At 43.8% G+C, this 18,253-nt stretch overlaps 2 protein-coding genes across 5 annotated transcripts; one reads left to right on the top strand and one right to left on the bottom strand.

Annotated features, from left to right (window-relative positions):
- The first annotated feature begins 42 nt into the window (after positions 1-42).
- Positions 43-6,765, top strand: tmem87b (transmembrane protein 87B). The gene is made up of 19 exons (XM_053874784.1): positions 43-221; positions 962-1,022; positions 1,128-1,219; positions 1,297-1,428; positions 1,521-1,574; positions 1,646-1,808; positions 1,880-1,941; positions 2,468-2,651; positions 2,725-2,824; positions 2,886-2,979; positions 3,073-3,146; positions 4,339-4,445; positions 4,574-4,632; positions 4,703-4,806; positions 4,873-4,946; positions 5,009-5,079; positions 5,182-5,234; positions 5,303-5,333; positions 5,401-6,765. Exons 1-19 carry the CDS (start codon positions 57-59, stop codon positions 5,440-5,442), a joined length of 1,722 nt encoding a protein of 573 aa, XP_053730759.1. The 5' UTR covers positions 43-56; the 3' UTR covers positions 5,443-6,765.
- Positions 6,766-9,342: 2,577 nt separating this feature from the next.
- LOC128765261 (fibulin-7) lies at positions 9,343-18,220 on the bottom strand. 4 transcript variants are annotated; one of them, XM_053875853.1, is made up of 9 exons: positions 18,000-18,220; positions 17,437-17,573; positions 16,146-16,308; positions 13,970-14,146; positions 12,386-12,511; positions 12,191-12,328; positions 11,882-12,019; positions 11,438-11,576; positions 9,343-10,124 (listed from the first exon to the last, which is right to left on the bottom strand). In XM_053875853.1, the coding sequence occupies exons 2-9, from the start codon at positions 17,506-17,508 to the stop codon at positions 9,752-9,754; spliced, it is 1,326 nt and encodes a 441-aa protein (XP_053731828.1). In that variant the 5' UTR covers positions 17,509-17,573; positions 18,000-18,220; the 3' UTR covers positions 9,343-9,751. The 4 variants fall into 4 exon arrangements, with proteins under 4 accessions (XP_053731828.1, XP_053731829.1, XP_053731827.1 ...); XM_053875854.1 differs by having other exon boundaries at positions 18,059-18,220; XM_053875852.1 differs by having other exon boundaries at positions 18,004-18,068.
- Positions 18,221-18,253: the final 33 nt, after the last annotated feature.

Raw genomic sequence — 18,253 nt, 5'->3', positions numbered from 1 at the left:
GTCATGCAGGTAAAACGGTGGCGTCCTGCAGTGTTGCGTTCACGGAACCTCAGCCGATGACAACAAACAACATGGCCGCTGCAGTGAGGTTGTGGACGTGGAGCTGTCCTCTGCCGGGACTTTTCTATCAATGGATATGCATCTTTGTACTATTACAAAGCATCGCGAAAACAGCGGTTGCAGCGCCAGAGCCGGGTATTTGGAAAATCACAGTCGTGAATGTGAGTGGCGGTGATCCCGCAGTAGCTTATATTAGCATTGTTATCCTAGCTCGTTCACGGCTAACTACAGATGTGACAGAGTGACCCGTAGCACCTACTGCTCTTTTGTGTTCTATCATTTACATTCTAGTCTTTTTTTTTAGATCACACAGGTCCACAGTTTTCATTCGGTTGAAATTACCATCCAGTCTGAAATAGCATTGGTTTAATTTTAAACCCCTAGCTAGTAGCCAACTAGCCGGCACTCAATAAAACAGCTGCTTATGAGACATTTTGTAATTTTATTTTTTGATTGTAAGTTAAACTGCTATTGAAGTGATGTCTAAAATTATGTTATGTAATAAATTATTGTATTGTATTATGTAACGTTCGGGTTTTATGCACAGTTATCTTTGTTTTTTTGCATTCATTTGAACCTAGTTGGCTTTTTTTTTTAGTTTCTTTGAATGAAAGTTAGTTTCCCTTTAACTGTGAGGGAGCCATTATTCAATAATGTAAGGTTCTCGAATTCCGACGTGTCGCATTGCAAGTGTGCCGTGACATACCGGGTCACATTTTATTCTCCTCACCTGATACCTTTGACTAAACAATCTTTCCAAAACGGTCACCTTCTTGTACACTTTTGGCTTACCAACATGTTAATGTGGTCACCTCTTGACTTTTCAAAGAGGGGTTTTCCCTCCTCTGATGTTCAAGTTGTTTTTGAAAGCCGTACCAATGTGGAGTCTTTACTGTTTCAGACCTCAAGACCTCTGCTGTTACGGAAATCTATGTTCCAAAATACTGACATACAAATGAAAGGTGATATCGTAGAATTACGTGAAGTATTATTATTATTATTTTTTTTACAAATGATTTCTCAATACTGACGTGTCTGTTTGCTGCTCTCTTTTCCTCTCCTCTCAGTGGTGTCTTTTGGTTGTCCAAAGGATCTTAACTTCACCATTCACTGGTTTTTGAAGTACTACCACTGTCACAACGAGTTTAACAATATTGAAGCAAGTATTAAAACACATGAAGTTGATGATTGAGTCTTTATGTTTGGTTTGCTGATATGTGAACCCCTGTCACACAGGAGATGTATATGGTCACTCCTCTGAGTCGTGGAGAGCTTGATCCAAACCCACTGGTCCCAGGAGAGTTTATAGAACACAAGCACAGCTCTGTAGAATGCAATGGGTTATTGCGCACTTTCCCTATGCTGAAGGTACTGTGCGTTGTTTATCGTGACTTTGCAAGTGTTTTAGTTGTACCATTTATGTACTAACCTGAGGCCTGTTTTTTTTTTTTTTTTATCAGAAAGCAAAGGCAGCTCCACGACTAGCGAGACCACCAGTTGAGAATGGACCTCATGTAGGTTTATATTTATCTAGTGTTTCACGGACAATATTGTCGACAACAGTTTTTGTTTATCTCATACACAGAGTGATGACAAATTGATCACAGAAGAATATGACAGCAGCACGATGAAGAATGGCAGCGCGAAAATCAACGATGATGTTATAGCCACCACATGGAAGGACGGCCCGTATCTGCTGGTGGTCAAAGTTAACGCCAGCAGACCAGATGTCAACTGGAATTTAACCGGTACTTCATGTTAGAAGTTGTTCTCCTGCCTTGAATTCCCACTGAAAATACAAATGCTTTGTTTTGTGCAGTAAATGTGGTGATGAAGGGCAGGCATGGGTACATATCCATCACAGAGTACCCACTCATGATTGTAAGTTGATTATTACGTTTTTAACTTCCGCACCAAAGCCAGCACAGTTTCGCAGTGAACTTTTATTGTCTGTAAGAGCGCAGCACTGTTGGTGTTTGGTGGTTGCAGAACAATGCCAACAGTTCTGTGGGCTCCTAAAGGATGCAGTTGTTATTGCTAACTTGAATGCTTTTTCCTCGACCGAGATCTAGATCTCCAGCAGTCACATGAGTGGCTCTCACGAGGACATGTTATTTTCTGTGCTACAGTGTGTCATTCAGTGCTTGTTTACTGTTAAACTTTGAGTTCATGGGCGGACAGCATGTTCAGACGGTCTGACTTGTTGCTGCGTCTTGCACCTTAAACTGCTTGTCAGAAAGAATGCCTCTCATTGGCTCATCTTTGCACCTACTTTACATTAGTGTGCATGCTCATCTATTAGACAATTCCTGGTTCGCCTGTGCAAGAAGAGAAATAGATGAAAGTATTTACGAGTTGGACATGTTACAACTGCTTCCCTCACACTTGCTTTGTTGTCTCTCTGAAGTTCTACATGGTGATGTGTGTGGTGTACATCCTGTACGCCCTGCTGTGGTTCATCTGGGCTGCCTGCTATTGGAAGGATCTGCTGAGGATCCAGTTCTGGATCGCTGGCGTCATCTTCCTGGGGATGGTGGAGAAGGCGGTCTTCAGTGCTGAATACGAAAACACCAACGCAGTGGGCTCTGCTTGTAAGAGCCTTGGTCACAGTCCCAATTTCCCATGAAAAGAAAAAAATCCCAGCAGCTGCTTTGCCATGTTCAGCTCCAGGACTGCTGATCTTCGCCGAGCTGGTGTCTGCCCTCAAGAGGACGCTCGCCCGCCTGCTTGTGATCATCGTCAGTCTTGGCTACGGAATTGTCAAGTGAGTTGCCGTTGTGTGCGGCATCTGCTCTGCTTCCGTGTTTAAGCAAGTTTCCTTCCAGGCCCCGTCTGGGGACGGTCATGCACAGAGTGGTGGGACTTGGGGTTCTGTATTTCGCCTTTGCCAGCATTGAGGGGGTGCTGAGGATCACGGGGGTGAGTCCAGTCTGGAGCTCTCTGAACTCTTGTTAGCAGATGAATAATTACGGATGACGGCTTGTATTTAAATTCAGCTGTGGTATGTTCAAGGGCAGAGACAATGGCCCAGCTCTTATGACAGAAATTGTTCTGGCCGTGTTTGACTCCTGCTGCATTTGGTTCATATCCTTTCGTTCATTTACAATATTTAATATCAACCCAACTGCTGCTTTGTCAGATGTGTTTTCCTTTTGTTATTGCCTGCATTTGTTTTTTTGCTTTTTAAAAAAAAAAATTACTCACCCTCTCCTGTTGCCTTCCCGCTTGTGTTGTCCTGCTCTGTCCGTAATTTTAGGCAAAAGACTCTGACCTGGCCCTGCTGGCCAACATTCCCTTGGCTCTGCTTGACTCCTCTTTATGCTGGTGGATATCCTTTTTGTGCACCTCACACTTTCCTTTTGTGGTTCATCCGCTCCTCACCTTTTACCTGTGGGCCAAATTTGACCATTAGCACTTTGCTTTCAGGATTGTCCCACCCAAGCAAACACAATCACTTCCACTGGTAAACAGTCCTACTTTGATAAAGTGCCATCTGATGTGGAACCTGCTGGTCGAAGTTGGCTCATGTTGCACACTTTCCTCTCTGCCCTAATCAGATGCGGCTACTGAAACTAACTGTAGGACATTTGTTTTCACAAGGAATTTTCCCCCCTCATTTTTGTGACTTAAATAGCTTAGATATTTGTACTTTTAATTCAAGAAGAAGCTCTATTGTGGTTCTCTGAGAAAGGAATAGGTTTCTTAATTTGAAAGGAAGTGCTGGATGTGCATGAGGGAAATGGTTCTGAACACATGTAATGAAACTAGATAGCGAAAAAAAAAACTTTTCGCCAAAAAAAATTAACTGGGAAGTCACAATGGGTCCAATTTTGCTTTTATGATCAATCTATATATATGTTTACTTAGTCTTTTAGAACATATAATATCAATTTAAATGGTGGCAGATGTAATATGTTGGAACTGCCTGGCAGAAGGTGGAGAGGAAGGCCAAAGAGGAGATTTATGGAGGTGGTGAAGGAGGACATGAGGTTTGTAGGTTGGAGAGAAGAGGAAGTAGAGGACAGGGTGAGATGGAGGAGGATGATCTGCTGTGGCGAGAAGCCGAAAGAGAAAGAGAAGGTCTAAGTCTTGATATGAATCAGAGGTGCTGGCTTATGAATTTCCAGTATGTGAAGGTACACAACATAATGTGACCTTCCAAGTTAACTGCTCATAAATGATGTCAATGACTGACTATGATTTTTTTCCCCCCTCAACATACTTTCAAGTTTTCAGACTTCATGTTTCTTTGTAAGTTTCCTTGACCACCGCAAACATTTTCGTGAGCCTGGCACAAACCATCAAGACCCTGAAGCTGAGAAGAAACCCTGTCAAGCTGTCTCTCTACAGGCACTTCACGAACACGCTCATATTTGCTGTCCTTGGTAAGAAAGCCGTCTGTTTAGAGCAACAGTCCTGCGCACGCCTCTTCCATGACGTCCTCCAGATGACGTTGTAAACCACACTCACTGTTAAAACAGTCATGTACTCATCATCACATCTTGCGTCTCAGCTTCCATTATTTTCATGGGTTGGACCGCGAAGAAATTCAGACTTGCCGATTGTCAGTCGGTGAGTTTCACTTTGCTTTGCTGATGATACGAGTGAGATTCCTAGTTGTAATTCTTGATCTGTTTCGCAGGACTGGATCGAACTGTGGGTTGAAGACGCCTTCTGGAGGTTTCTGTTCTCCCTCATCCTGCTGGTCATAATGTTTCTGTGGCGACCGTCCGCAAACAACCAAAGGCGAGGACCGACTACCCACCGCTCTATTGACTTCCTTTTATTAACTCTGATCCTGAAAACCTTCAGGTACGCGTTCACACCTCTCATCGACGATTCTGACGACGAGGAGATCGAGGAGTTCATCGCGTCTTCTAACATCGGTACGACACTGTACTTCCTGCCTTTCAATGTATTTTTGACTGCATGTTTTCTACTTTCTCAGCTGATGGCATCAAACTGAGGGCCTCAAAAAACGAAACCAACGGGACAGCAAAGCCTGCTGAACACAACAATGTAACATTCTCACTACTACATTATTAGTTTGAAACGAAGAACTGTCAAACCATATCTCGCCAGCAGAGGGCAGCATTGACCCTTCTTTATTCCCTTATCTAGGATGAAGACCTGAAGTGGGTGGAGGACAACATCCCTAGCTCGCTAACTGACGTGTAACTACTTTTTATACTCCCAAAACCTTCTGCCTTGATTTAACTGTGTGTTTTTCATGCTATTACAGGGCTCTTCCGGTGCTCCTCGACTCAGATGAGGTACTGTTCACTCAAAATCTGACAGTAAACAAAAATCCCTTTCATCTAACGCTCTTTTGTCCTTCAGGAAATCATGACGACCAAGTATGAGATGTCAAAGCTTGAGTGAGGCCGAGGAAAAACCAGCTGTGATGCTGGACTCTTCATAATTCCGGATGGTGACTGCACGTCACCAGGATTCTCCTCACGTCCTTAACTCTGCAGCGTGAATTGTGCAACTGCTTCAACAATTACCTGCGATTTCTTAAAAGCCTTTTTGTTTCCAAAGAGATGATTTGTTTTATGTTAATTTATTTTTAATCTTAAGAAACTTATGTAATGTTGGGATGGGTGTCCACGGTTAGGTTTGCATGCAGAGCAGTGTCAGAACCAGCCAACACAAAACACTACAATACAGCTGAAGCAAGGAAAGTTGGCCTTGTTTTCACTGTAAAAATGAAACCTCACTTGCTCTGGATTTCCTCTCATTTGTTTGATGAAAAACTGCATCAGAGAGGAACATCCCATATTAGTCTGGTTGCAGTAAGACGTAAAGCACAATTAGACATTGAGAGCAACTGACAAACCGATCGAGAAGCAACAACCTTTTTCCACCAGAAGCAGCCGTATGTTCAGCATTGAGGCTCCCCTCAAAGGTTTGGTGCAATATAACTGACATGCAACACTGGCCTCACGTGCAAATGTAACCTGACCACACTGCTCAATATCATTTAGTATTTATGGGGATCTAAGTAAACAGATTTATATTTATGAACTTTAAAGACTTCTTCTGAAATCAAAATAGATTTCATCTTCACTGTGTGGACTTTTTTTTTCAGCGCTGAAATCTGATCAGCATTTCTGACATGAAGTAACCATTCGCTCCTATGCACTTTGGATATCAAAGCTGTGCCTATGTTCTGTTCTGGTGTGAGGCCCGATATTACACTGGTGTGCGATTGTGTCGCGGCGATTCTTCCTGGTGTTTGTGTCTATAAGTTCGTGATGCGTCTTGTGGGAGCAATACTCTTGTTCATGGTTCCGGAGTTATTTTTTTTGTATTTGGTTATTTATTTGTGTTTAAAGTGTACTTACTACATGTGTGTTTACAATGTGGCGTTTTAACTCTTTTGATTTTCTTTTTTCCTTCCTCCAACACAGGAACAAACCTTTTTTTTGTCTGTGTGTGGAATGGTTTTTCTTACGTTGGCAGGCTGTCCTCCGGTAAACACCTGCGGCTCATTGGTTGTTTGTACAGATGGGGTGGGCTGATTCCTGTAATTTCATAATTCTGAGGAGCTTCATGAGGCTGAGATGGAATGTGTCTTTTCACGGCCGTTAGAAATTTACCTCTGTATGGAAGCAGGTGTGTTCAGATTAAACAGGAAGAGTGTTTCCGTAATTTGTTTGGTGATTGTTTGGAAGTAAATGTTGTTTTGGAACATTTGATAATACTGATAATATAAGATGCTCTTCAAAAGCATTGTCTCAGAATTAGTCTGTCACTAAGCACAATCCAAATGTATCAAGCAACAAAACACTGGTCCAGTCAGTCAACAACCAGTTTATAGTTCACTTACCCAACCATGAACATGCTTTTCTTGGTCAATATGCAGAAAGAACAATATTCAGCGAGCATCTACGCCAGGAAACGATAAGAACATCTTGTGTTTCTTATTAACTGTGCAACCAGGAAGTGATCGACAACATGGGGAACCTTGCGTTTGTGGGCGACGCGTAACTTCTGGATGTCTAAGTAGAAGATGAATCACCATGATGCGTTCAGGTTCCCTTAGTGTGACTTCAATCAAGTTTTCGGTTAACTTATCTTAGTTATGTCGAAGATTCGGTCCTTATTCCTCACGTAACACTCTTGTAAGGCAGGAAAGAAGTGTATTAACTGTAAAAAACAACCAAGTAGGTGAGATAAACTGCAGCCCCGAGACACATGATGTGAACGAGCAGAAAGAGGAAATGATAGGCGCAGAGGTCTGTTTAATATCTTTAAACTACTCTTGCCACTCATCAAGTTGTTTGAGAAAACATTTGCATTTTTAATGAGAATCTCATCTGTCGATTGAAAGTTGAGCTAATTCAAACGTCAATCTCCCAAATACTGAAACATATTTCCTGTTTTGCTGTGAATAAGCAAATATTTTTATATATATTATATCAGTTTAAGATGAGGTCTATACTTGTATGAACTGCTGATGAGTCTTAGTCACTTTTGAAACAGTTTTCAACAGTTTTTTACACATAGCTGCTTAGTCTCATCCACCAGCCTCCTTCTCCTAAAAACCAGGATGTTACTAACTAAAACATTGTTAACTTCTTTGTGTGTCTCACCACATTTCATTCATTGAACTCACAAATCTCCTATCAAAAAGAGTCCCCCTGTGCGGTTATTGAATTTCTATCCTCTATTATCCACTCCACTCTATTTCCCTTGGAATTTCAGGAATCTGTGACATGAGATTGTTTTCCCTTTTTTCCTGTCACTGAACGGCTCATGCTTCTTGTCATCTAAACGTCTTGACTATTAGAGAGTGTAGTGAAATTCCACAGTTTTTACCTCAGTGTGATTTGGGATGTTGTGATCCGGGTTAAGTGTTGGAGCAGGGAGGGACACTGAAGTCACACTGATGAAGATGCCAAACCTGGCACTGGACACCACGTGTTGCCATCATGACTCTCCACAGTCTGGTGTCATGACCTGTCTGTGTCTATGTCCTCCAGAACGGATGAGGCATGCGAGCAGGGGTGCAGACGACAACGTGGGCACTCCTGGTATGTTACACTAAGGAAATTACATCTGCAGTTTCCTTCTTGATTCTCCACGATTCTTCTGTTCCTCCTGGAAACATGAACAACTTTTTTTTTTTTTTACTGCCATGTAAATCCCTTGATGGAAAGGATGGAAGCCACAACAGCACGTGTTCAACATTAGGCAGAGAAATAACTTTTGGAAACCAGAGTAATGGAGGAACATGACAATCTGTGGAACTTGAATCTTCTCAGAGATTCAATGTGTTCCTTTAAACCGGGAATCTATCTTCTATATAGACCAGAAATCTGGCTAAGGATTGTTAACATGATCCGAACACAGCGGTTCCGACACTGACGTCCATCTCACATTGTCTTCGATGGAAAAAAGCTGTGCCAAAAGGCAAAGCTTAGCGTTGGAAGTTAGCTCCCACCCTGTTCCACTTCTTCCATAGAGACAGGTTGAGGAGCTTGGTCGCACTTCCTCCCAGATGCCTTTCTGACCTGACAACACCTCAGACAGAAGACCTGGAGTTAGTTTGATGGAAACAACTCAGTCCAACCTTGGATAAGTAAATGAAAATAGATGGTTTTATCTTCCACCTAAAGATGAGTTGGTAGCTTAAAGCTCCAAATTTTCAACCACATCATGTTGTATTCACCCATTTTCAGCTTCAGTGAATTTCACCACACTCTTTCTGGTCAGTGTTCCTGCTGTGGAAATCTGCTCTCTGTTTAAACATCGACTCTTCTCATCTCAGGTCTTGACAAGTGCAACTACCTCCTGGCTGGTCTTAGCACTCATCTCGTACCATCGGATGTCATCCAGGATGCAGCATCTCATCTGGTCTCCCACACAACACCACCCCTACGCTCCTTACACTAGTTCCCTGAATCCATTTTTTAAGACTCAGGAACTTCCCAACTGAGCCACAAATGGATCAAAACCAGTGTACACATTGGGGATCAGGTTTAACTTAATAATGGCCCGCCCACTCTGGTCAGCATCAGCTTGCTCTTCCCTCACAACTGAGTGGATTGTCTCGCTCTAGGAATTCACATCTGCTTGTCGTCTTGGCTCCCAAATGGTGGAATAAATTCAACATCCGTATGGCAGAGACTTCTGAGCTCTTCTGCATCACTGAATTGTTTGGAGATCAATAGCGTTTTTTCTTAGCTTGAACCTCCATAATGTTTCATCCACTTGTGCACGACAGTGTTTTCGAGAATAACAGAGGCTACTCTTGACAGCAAAGTGTGACTGATTTTATTTCAGTTGTGTAGAAAAGTCTACGTCCCATAGTTGTAGCTTGCCGAACCAGCCTTTGTGTACAATCAGATTACTTCAAACAAAAGGTAACGGTAAAGAAACGTGTACCGTTTACAAAAACTCCCTTAGAATGAATGACATTTGCTAACAATGCTACAGTACAAAAAGAAAAATACAAATTTACAAAATATTATGGATGACAACATAGAAATGAGCATCAACGACTCCCGTACCAAGATTCTTCACTTCTAAATCATCAATTCGGCGTTTGGTCAGTACATTCAGCAGTAAAATGTTTTATGCTGCGATTACTTGGTGTAGTCTTGCTTCTCTCAAACTGGAGACACGGTCACTAACAAGTGACTCGCTACTGGGGGGTGGAGCTGATCAGGTCGTGTGGCCTCTCTTAGAAGTTGTACTGAGAAACTAGAACGTGAACTCTGGCTACGTGCTTAGCCTGAAAAGTACGGTCCATATATTCGGACATGTCCACGTCCACGCTGATCTGCTGTGGTCCGCGCAACTGCTGTACCAGAATCAGCTCACCGGTCTGTCTGTCCGACCGCTGCATGACAAAAGTGCCCCTGGAGTTCCCCCCCACGATACCAAAGCGAAGGCTGTCGGGCCCCGTGCGCCCGGGGGCTGTCGCCGTCGCCATGCGGAAGAGAGTTGCTGGGGTCTTCAGGCTGGAGGGCAGTGACAGATAGTGGAAGGAGAAGGTCTTCGGGGCCAGGTGGCAGGAGCGACTTTCCATGGGGCAGGGGTTCCTCTCACACTGGCTGCAAGAGAGCAAGGGCAACTTAAGTCGCTGAAATACCATCACGCATTCTCTGTGAAGCTGATCCATCACATGAAGGGTCTGAACACTTACATCATTAATCTGTCCCCGTAGGAACAGCTGATGTGTTCAAGAGAGGCGGCTAGTACACACCAACTTAGGCCAAGGAGAGTTTTCTAGAACTGCTTTTGACTCCAGACAGGTGTGGCTCATGTGTGGTTCTGTTCACAGTCCTCCTCATGGTTGTTTCTTTCAGGGTGAGGTGCAGTGGCTCTGAGTGCCAGTCAGCCGTCTGACACTTCTGAATGGTGTTCTAGGTTGTGTGTGTACAAACCTCTTGTAGTGTCTTCACAAGTTAGATGTATGCAACTATGATGGGTCAATGAGGTTTCATGACACAGTATTGAAGGGTACGCATCAAACATCGATTCCGCTTGGCCATGGCCATCCCACCTCTGGTCTCACAGAGTGGAGTCAAGTTGCCACCTTGCCTTGGAACACTCACCTGGGTACTAAGAAGCTGGTTTGTTACTCTAGAATTGATCATGCACATAGGACAAGTGTCGAACAAATGGGAGCAAGTCAGCATAATGTCTTCATTTTCAGATGTTTGCAACAGAATCTCTTCATCTGAACCCACTTCCCGAGATCCATCCATGTAGATAGATTCTGCTGTCTACAGTCTTAAGTAAGTTAAGTTCAGCTCCCCACCATGAAAAAGAATCATGAGCCTATTATTATTATTATTATTATTGATAATTGCCCTGATGTTTTTTGGGCACAAGCCCCCAAAACATCTGAGCACGTTCCTGCTTCTAACCAAGATTTCCAGAAGATCCTGGTAGATCCGTGTTTCCTGCCAGTGTCCTCAACAGACTGTTACATTTGATTTAGAGGTTTTGGTAAACTGAGTCACTCTTGACACATGGAACACACTCTTTGCCAGATGCGGTCGGGCACTTGGGGCAAAATGATCTCTGCATTTATAAGTTTGTTAGTCATCAGAGAACATGAAAGGCACATTTCCATCTTCCCATCAAAGGCACTGGAAGGGTGGAGGCCTTGCTACCTTCTTGAGCAGGATTAACGACAGCTGTCACATTTTCAACAATTTCCTTACATAAGATTGATGGCTGCTTCGAGGGGGTGAACACACTGGAAAAGCTGACCAGCATTCCATTTGCAGCAGCCTTCAGGGGGTTCGATTTTTAACAAGCTGGCGAACCGTGTCCATGAACCGATCACACCCAAATGTACTGCACGTCGCACTGAAGCTCCATTTATGACCACGACAAGCAGGTCGTGTCCACTTACAAGGGAGAAGTCTTGACGTAGCTGACGTTGCCATGGGAACGTGGACACTCCGGGTTGACACACTGGAAACCTCCACCCGTGTTGATACAAGTAGTCCCTCGGCTACAGTTGTGCTGCTGGCTTAAACACTCATCCACATCTGGAAGACAAAACAGTCGAGGCATTTGAGTGAGACATTTGCCAGAAGGACTCGGGCCTTCCTGGTTACCACAGTCTGATCAGGGGCTTCTATGGTCGGATTGTTTATTTGGTTTGTGTAGTTTAGTCTCCCGCAAACGCTTCACGTCTTCGAGGACTTTTCTTCTGGGAAACGGTGAGGTCATTGGTTCCACTGGCATGCAGGGTGAGCTTCATATGAATCCACCACAGAGGCACAGTGTTGGCGCCTTCTCCGCAGTGTAACTCACAGGTACATCTCTCACCTGGTCCATGCCGTCCACTCACCCTCACAGCTCCGCCCGTCAGCGAGCAGCTTGTAGCCTCTGGGGCAGGAGCAGTGGTAGGAGCCGGGGACGTTGACACACTCGTGGATGCACAGCTTCCCTCCTTGGTCCAGTCGGTAAACCTCACACTCGTTGACGTCTGTTGACAAAACAAAACAAGTTTTCAAGCAGTTACTCAACTGTACTGTGACCTGAGCTAAGCAGCTTGAGTGCGCTGAGAGAGGATTATTTGTTACATACTTGGCTCGGCAGTGGGATTTCAAATCAACCCGCTTTGCTTTCTGAGTGAAACGTTTTCGCTCCAGCTCACCCTGACAGATGCTGCTGTCTGAGGTGCCGCTCATGTGGAAGCCGGCGTCGCAGCTGCAGTGTTGGGCCTGGTTCACCTGAGCGCACCGGGGTTTCCGGCTGAACGCGGGATCGTTCACCACGCTCCACTCCGGCGGTGCTACAAACATGCAAATTATTCCCGGTGAAACACGAGACGGGCATTCCTGGGACCCACCTGTCTGAGTTTGGTGCTGGCAGTGGGATCCGCTCCAGCTCGGCGGGCAGCTACACTTGTACTGGTTCACACCCTCCACACACGTGCCTCCATTTTGGCAGGGGTTGCTTGCACACTCGCTGATGTCTGCAGTGAAAACAGGAAACTGTAGTTTCGCCCCCACAAGACCTTCTGGATCAGTTGAAGGAAATCAAACCTTCCAGTAAAACGGTGCCAACCTCACATGACCCGGACATCACTGTGTATGGTACTCTATTGCAATTGATGTTGTCGAAAATAGGGAGTCCTCTTGATGCAAGAGTCATGCCATGTTGCATCAAGCTTTGAAGTCAGTCATAAACCACATCTTCCTTCAGATTTCACTTGTACATAGACTTTGCCACTCAGAAGATACTAATGGTGCCTTCATGTTGAGTGTTTGCATTCCTGGTGCTGAGACTCCGGATGATAAGGCTCTTTCTGAAGTCTTTAAGTGTTGGAATCCCACCTGGTAGTTGGACCAGACTGAGACATGACATGCGTTCAGGCATAGTCTTTGTCTATATAGTGAGAAGCTAGTCGGGATGCCTCTTGGTCGCCTTGGCGGTGAGCTGTTCCAAGGTAGAACAGACCCTGAGTCTAACCCTTTCAGTAAAACTGCAAACACTTTCAATTTCCCCAGAAGAGCTGGAGGTGAAGAGTGAAATCTTTTCCCTGCTTCCCCTGCAACCAGATCTTAAAACCCTGCTGTTGCTCTGTTGATGTAAATTATATGTTCTGAATCTTCAAATAGTATGACTCATTTCTCCGCATGAGTAAAACAGTGCTCTATAGGAAGAGAACCATGTATCAATACACGTTATAAATAGCAGGCTTAAATGTAAAGATAACTCCAACAAATGTTCAAATTTGTTTGGAGGCAGATGTTGGAAAGATCCTCTGCTCACTCAGCCACCAAGCCACAGTTTACTGGATGGACACCAAACCTCTCTAATATTTATTTGGCTTCTCCAGGGGCCGCCCTTTGACCGGAGCTTGAAAAGGCCCACTTCACTCCGGGAGATATTTATAAACTCTTTCTAACTTCTTTCTGTGCTTCTTTTTCAGCGTCGGTAAATTTAGCTCTCGGATGCAAGTCCTGGACGGACCCAGAACAGTGATAACAGTGTGCGCGGTTGAGCCTCCTCGTGTTGCTCTAACCACCAGTGTCAATAAACGCGCGCACATGTTCAACCCGGTGTGGCACTTGGAATTTTAGAAAGTGCCTCCGCTGCAGGCAATCAATAGCATACTTGGCATAGCTGCCTGCTATCGGACCTCGGTGAAGCTATAATATCTGGGACAGATCTCTGTCAGAAAGAAACATGAGCAAGAAGAGGAGGGGGTTTACAGTAGCTCTCAATGAGGGGCAGGGGGAGGAACCACACAGAGGAATGAGGTACAGGTGTTTCTCAGTGTTCAGGGACATTTAATGCCATTTTAACAAGGTTCTCTTTCAGTGTGCTCCAGTGAAAGGCTTCTTTTCTCCGCCTGGTATCTCTCTGTGTGGAGATCTATTTCACCTGCGCCGCCAAATTTGCCCTTCAAACGTCCGCCCTGTCTCACCTTTGCAGGCCGCACTGATGCCACTCCAGGTGCCGTTGTCCCGGCACACACGCGTGGCAGAACCAGCCAGGGAGTAGCCTTGAGAGCAGATGAAGTGGACCTCATGTCCCACCAAATACTTTGAGCCGAACTTGGTTCCATGCAAAGGCTCCTCCAGGGCGGGGCAGGTGGTGGGAGCTGTAGCGGAGAGAAGGTCGGTCACATGTGGAGTAAAGCCTTCAGACATCCTCTGGCATTCTCTGCCTGAGGATAAACACGTGTCACTGGGCAGCAGCACTGGGCTTTCATGGGAATGGACCCTTTAACGCCTCATTTACATTGAAGCAGCAGAGAGCTGTTTGCATGAGTCACATTGGCACCAGCAGCCAAGAGGATCTGGAAAGTTTGCATCCTACCTGTTTAAAATACGCTCGAAATATAAAACATTATATAACAACTTGAACGTGTTATAATGTAGCCTTTTCTTCCCTCACATGAGAAAAACGTTCCTTTAACTTCAAATGGCTGTTTCCACTTCAGCACTTACTTTTTTTTACAAGCACAACAATCTTGTCTGAATTACTAACTGAGATGTGAGCCACAGGACGACGGAGTTTAGTGCTTGAGGGTTGACTTTTAGATCCTAGCTGAAAGTATTGGAACTATTTTTTTGTAATCTTCAAATGAGCTAAATTATATTTGACTCGACGCTACATAATGTCTCAGTATAACTATGTAGTAACCAAGAATTAGCATGTTAGCATTGCAATGCATAGCAAAGTTAGAGGCAGCACTGCTTACTCCAGACACAGAGCTGAATGTCTCTAGAAACAGTCCAAACAGTTTGACATTGAAACCTTAGGCTCTAATAGTGTTAGCCTAAGGGCCACAAACACATAACTTTGCAAAGGATTGTTATGGAACCATGCTAATATACCTTCACAAAGCAAAACATGAAGAGTGGATTTCGCTCAGGGATCAATAGTATTTTTCCATCACTCATCCTGCAAGTCCCACAATGCACTGCTTCAGTTGAGGTTCTCACAACAATGAATGTTATTGCAGCCAAAGGTTCAGTTCTAAATTGTTTTCCATATTTACTTCAATGAACTTACATTTTGTCTTGGAGTCAGACCTCAAATGAGTCTGGTCGGATTGTTCTATTAAATCTATTACATATCATTAGTTACTTTTTTTTAAAGAAATAATGCCTTTCTTTAACTAGTTGTAAGGTAATTACAAGTAATTAGTTACACTGCTTTTAGATGCAACGCAACCAAAAACACATTTTTCGCCATCATGCAATAAACAAAACAAACACAAACAAAATTCTTGTGTCAGCTCAACTCCATTTTGAAAGAAAAGATTTTATCGTCTTTGTTTGCAGTGGTTGAGAGTGGTGAAATTCTTACCTACAGTATTTTCCACAAATAAAATAAATACACTTTTAAAAAGTCCACCTCTTAAATGATGAAGTCTTCCTAGCGGGTGACACCAAAAAATGTAGGTGCACATTGAAAGGTGCGCTTCATTTATGTCTCACTGCTCCCGAATAGTAGTGCAGTTGCAACAGAAATGTGACTACTGACATTATGACTGGTAATGTGTCACACTAGTGCTACTCTGACAAATGTAATCTGATTACAATAATGCATTACTTTGAAACCCGTTACACCCAACACTGCAAAGAAGACACATTCTGTGTCGGGACATGGCGAGAAGGGCGGCAGACTTTTCCTATTCTTCCCACAAATCGCTGCCTATCCTCCTAAATTCCCTGCACAGAGCCATAATACAGACATAATAGGCCCATCTCTAACAAATTGTCCTCAGTACCTGCTCTGCTGCCAACCAACATAATTCTACAAATCCACTTCCTCTGTCAAGTGTCCAGTTCTGTAACTGAGACGCCCTTGTGCTTTTTGGAAGCCTTCATAAGCCCATAATAGTCAAAATCTCTCCATTTCTGGGAGGAAAAAATGTCTCGGCGTCTGCTACCTTGAACATATAAATGATCTCAAATAGAAAGCAGACAACCTGTGCCACATGTGGACTCACCCCCTTCTGTCTCTTCACATCATGTATTAATGTCGGGGGGGAAATAATATTGATCCAGATGGAACAATAAAAGCTGTTTTGCAGCAGTGGAGTAAACTTTTATTCTATGCAGGATAAGTGTGATTCTGGAGTGACTCACCGGCCGACTGGTCAGCCTGAGGCAACTTGGAGACGGAATTCTGAAGAGTCGCCAGTTTGGACTTCATAATCCGCAGGCCTTCTGTGAACCGCATCTCCTGACCTTTTAGGAACTTCTCCATTTGTCGGAGGACCCCGACGACCTGGTGCTTGTCCATGCATGTCTGTAGGGGGCGCCAAAAGGGAGATGAAAACGCAGCCGTATATTAAACACAAGAGGATGAGGGAGAAAATAAAAGAAATCACAACATTCATTTCAAGCTCAGGTGGAGATTTTTCCGAACCATACGAAGTTGCAGAAGGTTGACAACTGTTGGAGACTCAGAGCAGAGCTGCTGCTTGTGAAGAGCCGATTGAAGTAGTTGAGAAATATTGCTAAAATGTTATGAAAATAACTTGGAACAGAAGTCATGGTTCCAGTTCATACAAATGTACATGAAAACAAGCAGTCAACAGAAAACGTTCTAAGGTGCAAGAAAGGCTTAAAAACAATGCCATACTTTTATCCAAACAATTTACAAAAGATGAGCAATTTAGCATTGGGATTTGATGCATTGACACAGTTTCAAGTCTTTCCCAGTTGAGGGGTGATGTGATGTTTGTGAGGAGATACTTCCTGATGGTCCTACAACTCACAGTATACAAGTCTTTCACAATAAGACTTCCACCATGAGCAGCCATAAATCCATTCATTACGCTCATTCAACCATCTTCAGTCGTCCTAAACAACTGCTGTTGACATCTGTCCCTCTTCAACGCCTTCAAAAGTCACCTGAAGAAGAAGACTCTGCATTCCCAGGGACAAAACCGAACAAGTTTGGTTCACTCACTCTTGAACACAAAAGTAATTTGAAGCCTGCATGTCTCTTGCAAACACAGCGGCTCTCAAAAGCTGTCTGGCAGATGTCAGCGGGACAATCGTCCAAAATCCTTTTGTATATTATGCGTGGTCGTGGGACGACCCAGGCTCTTTGCATCCATCTGAATGGGAAGACTTTAAAATTGCCCTTGCACTTCCTTCAGTAATCCCTCCAGAAAGGGTTATTAATCACATGCTCATTTGGAACAACAGTTTTATAATTCCTCACATTTGGAATCTAACAATAACAACGGCATCTGATATATAACAAGTGAAATAAACTCTTTAAACCTTGAAATAGTCTTTGCAAATGTTTCATTAAAACGATGGAAATGCAAATGTATTATAAACTCAGAAGCCAGACACTTACAATAATGGAGTATTTGTATAGAAGAAGTGAAAACCAGCATCCTTGTTGATGTGGTTGACTTACCTGCACCGCAGCTCGAGTGGGATGGAAGGCTGCCAGACACAGTAAAAACAAACACCTGTGTGCGAAAGTCATCTCGAGCACCTCCTGCCACGGTGATGTGGAGCTGCTCTCCGGGAATTCTGCGAGAGTTTCTCTCTCTATAATCCAGAAAACAGGTAGTTCAGTCAGGTGTTGGAGGCAGATGATGCTCTTCTTCTTCTGAACGTCTGAGCTCCCGGATAGTTCCGAAAGTGCTGCTGCTGCTGCTGCTGCAGGAATCCCTCCCACTGAGATTAAACCCAGGCTTTGCCTGCATCTTCCCAGTTCGTTTCTGGACTGGTAAATGCATTACATTGGCATTTGGAGGTGTCAGCAGCAACTAAACTAAAGTTTACCACGACTCTCAACTGAAGAAACACTACATGCACTGAAGGGGTCACACTTATTAGTCAGTCTCGATCTGAGTTTACAACACGTTTGTACGTGGAATACAAGCGTTTAATGCCTATTTAATATTAAACGACGACGTCAAAAGCAACGTTAGGATTGCACTCGACAATAGAATGATGTAAATCAGTAATTACATACGGTATCATCCAAAAGAAAACACTTTGAACGTCGTTATACAGTGTAGTTTACAGACAGTATTTGTGGTGCTCAAGCGACATCTGCTGGCAGGGAGCGGCCGATGCAAACGAAAGGTTGTAACAAGCAGATTCTCGACAAAACAAAATCGACGCAGTTGTAAATAAAGAAAAATATCTTGAGAATCCATTCCTAGAGTAAATTTAATTTAAGTATTTGGTCTTGGAATGGCGTCGGAAAACGCGTCATCGTT

This window comes from Synchiropus splendidus, chromosome 9, assembly GCF_027744825.2.
Source record: "Synchiropus splendidus isolate RoL2022-P1 chromosome 9, RoL_Sspl_1.0, whole genome shotgun sequence".
NCBI classification, from domain to species: Eukaryota; Metazoa; Chordata; class Actinopteri; order Syngnathiformes; family Callionymidae; genus Synchiropus; species Synchiropus splendidus.
Note: the sequence above shows the minus strand (reverse complement) of the source record. Positions and strands in the feature narration are given on the sequence as shown.

Coding starts and splice junctions, on each gene's coding strand:
- tmem87b (XM_053874784.1), top strand. CDS start 57: ATGACAACAAACAACATGGCCGCTGCAGTGAGGTTGTGGACGTGGAGC. Junction 1,023..1,127: donor TACTGACATACAAATGAAAG/GTGATATCGTAG, acceptor CTCTCCTCTCAG/TGGTGTCTTTTGGTTGTCCA. Junction 2,980..3,072: donor GGGTGCTGAGGATCACGGGG/GTGAGTCCAGTC, acceptor GGTATGTTCAAG/GGCAGAGACAATGGCCCAGC.
- LOC128765261 (XM_053875853.1), bottom strand. CDS start 17,508: ATGACTTTCGCACACAGGTGTTTGTTTTTACTGTGTCTGGCAGCCTTC. Junction 11,577..11,881: donor TGACGGGCGGAGCTGTGAGG/GTGAGTGGACGG, acceptor TTTGTCTTCCAG/ATGTGGATGAGTGTTTAAGC. Junction 10,125..11,437: donor TACGTCAAGACTTCTCCCTT/GTAAGTGGACAC, acceptor GCTCTCTTGCAG/CCAGTGTGAGAGGAACCCCT.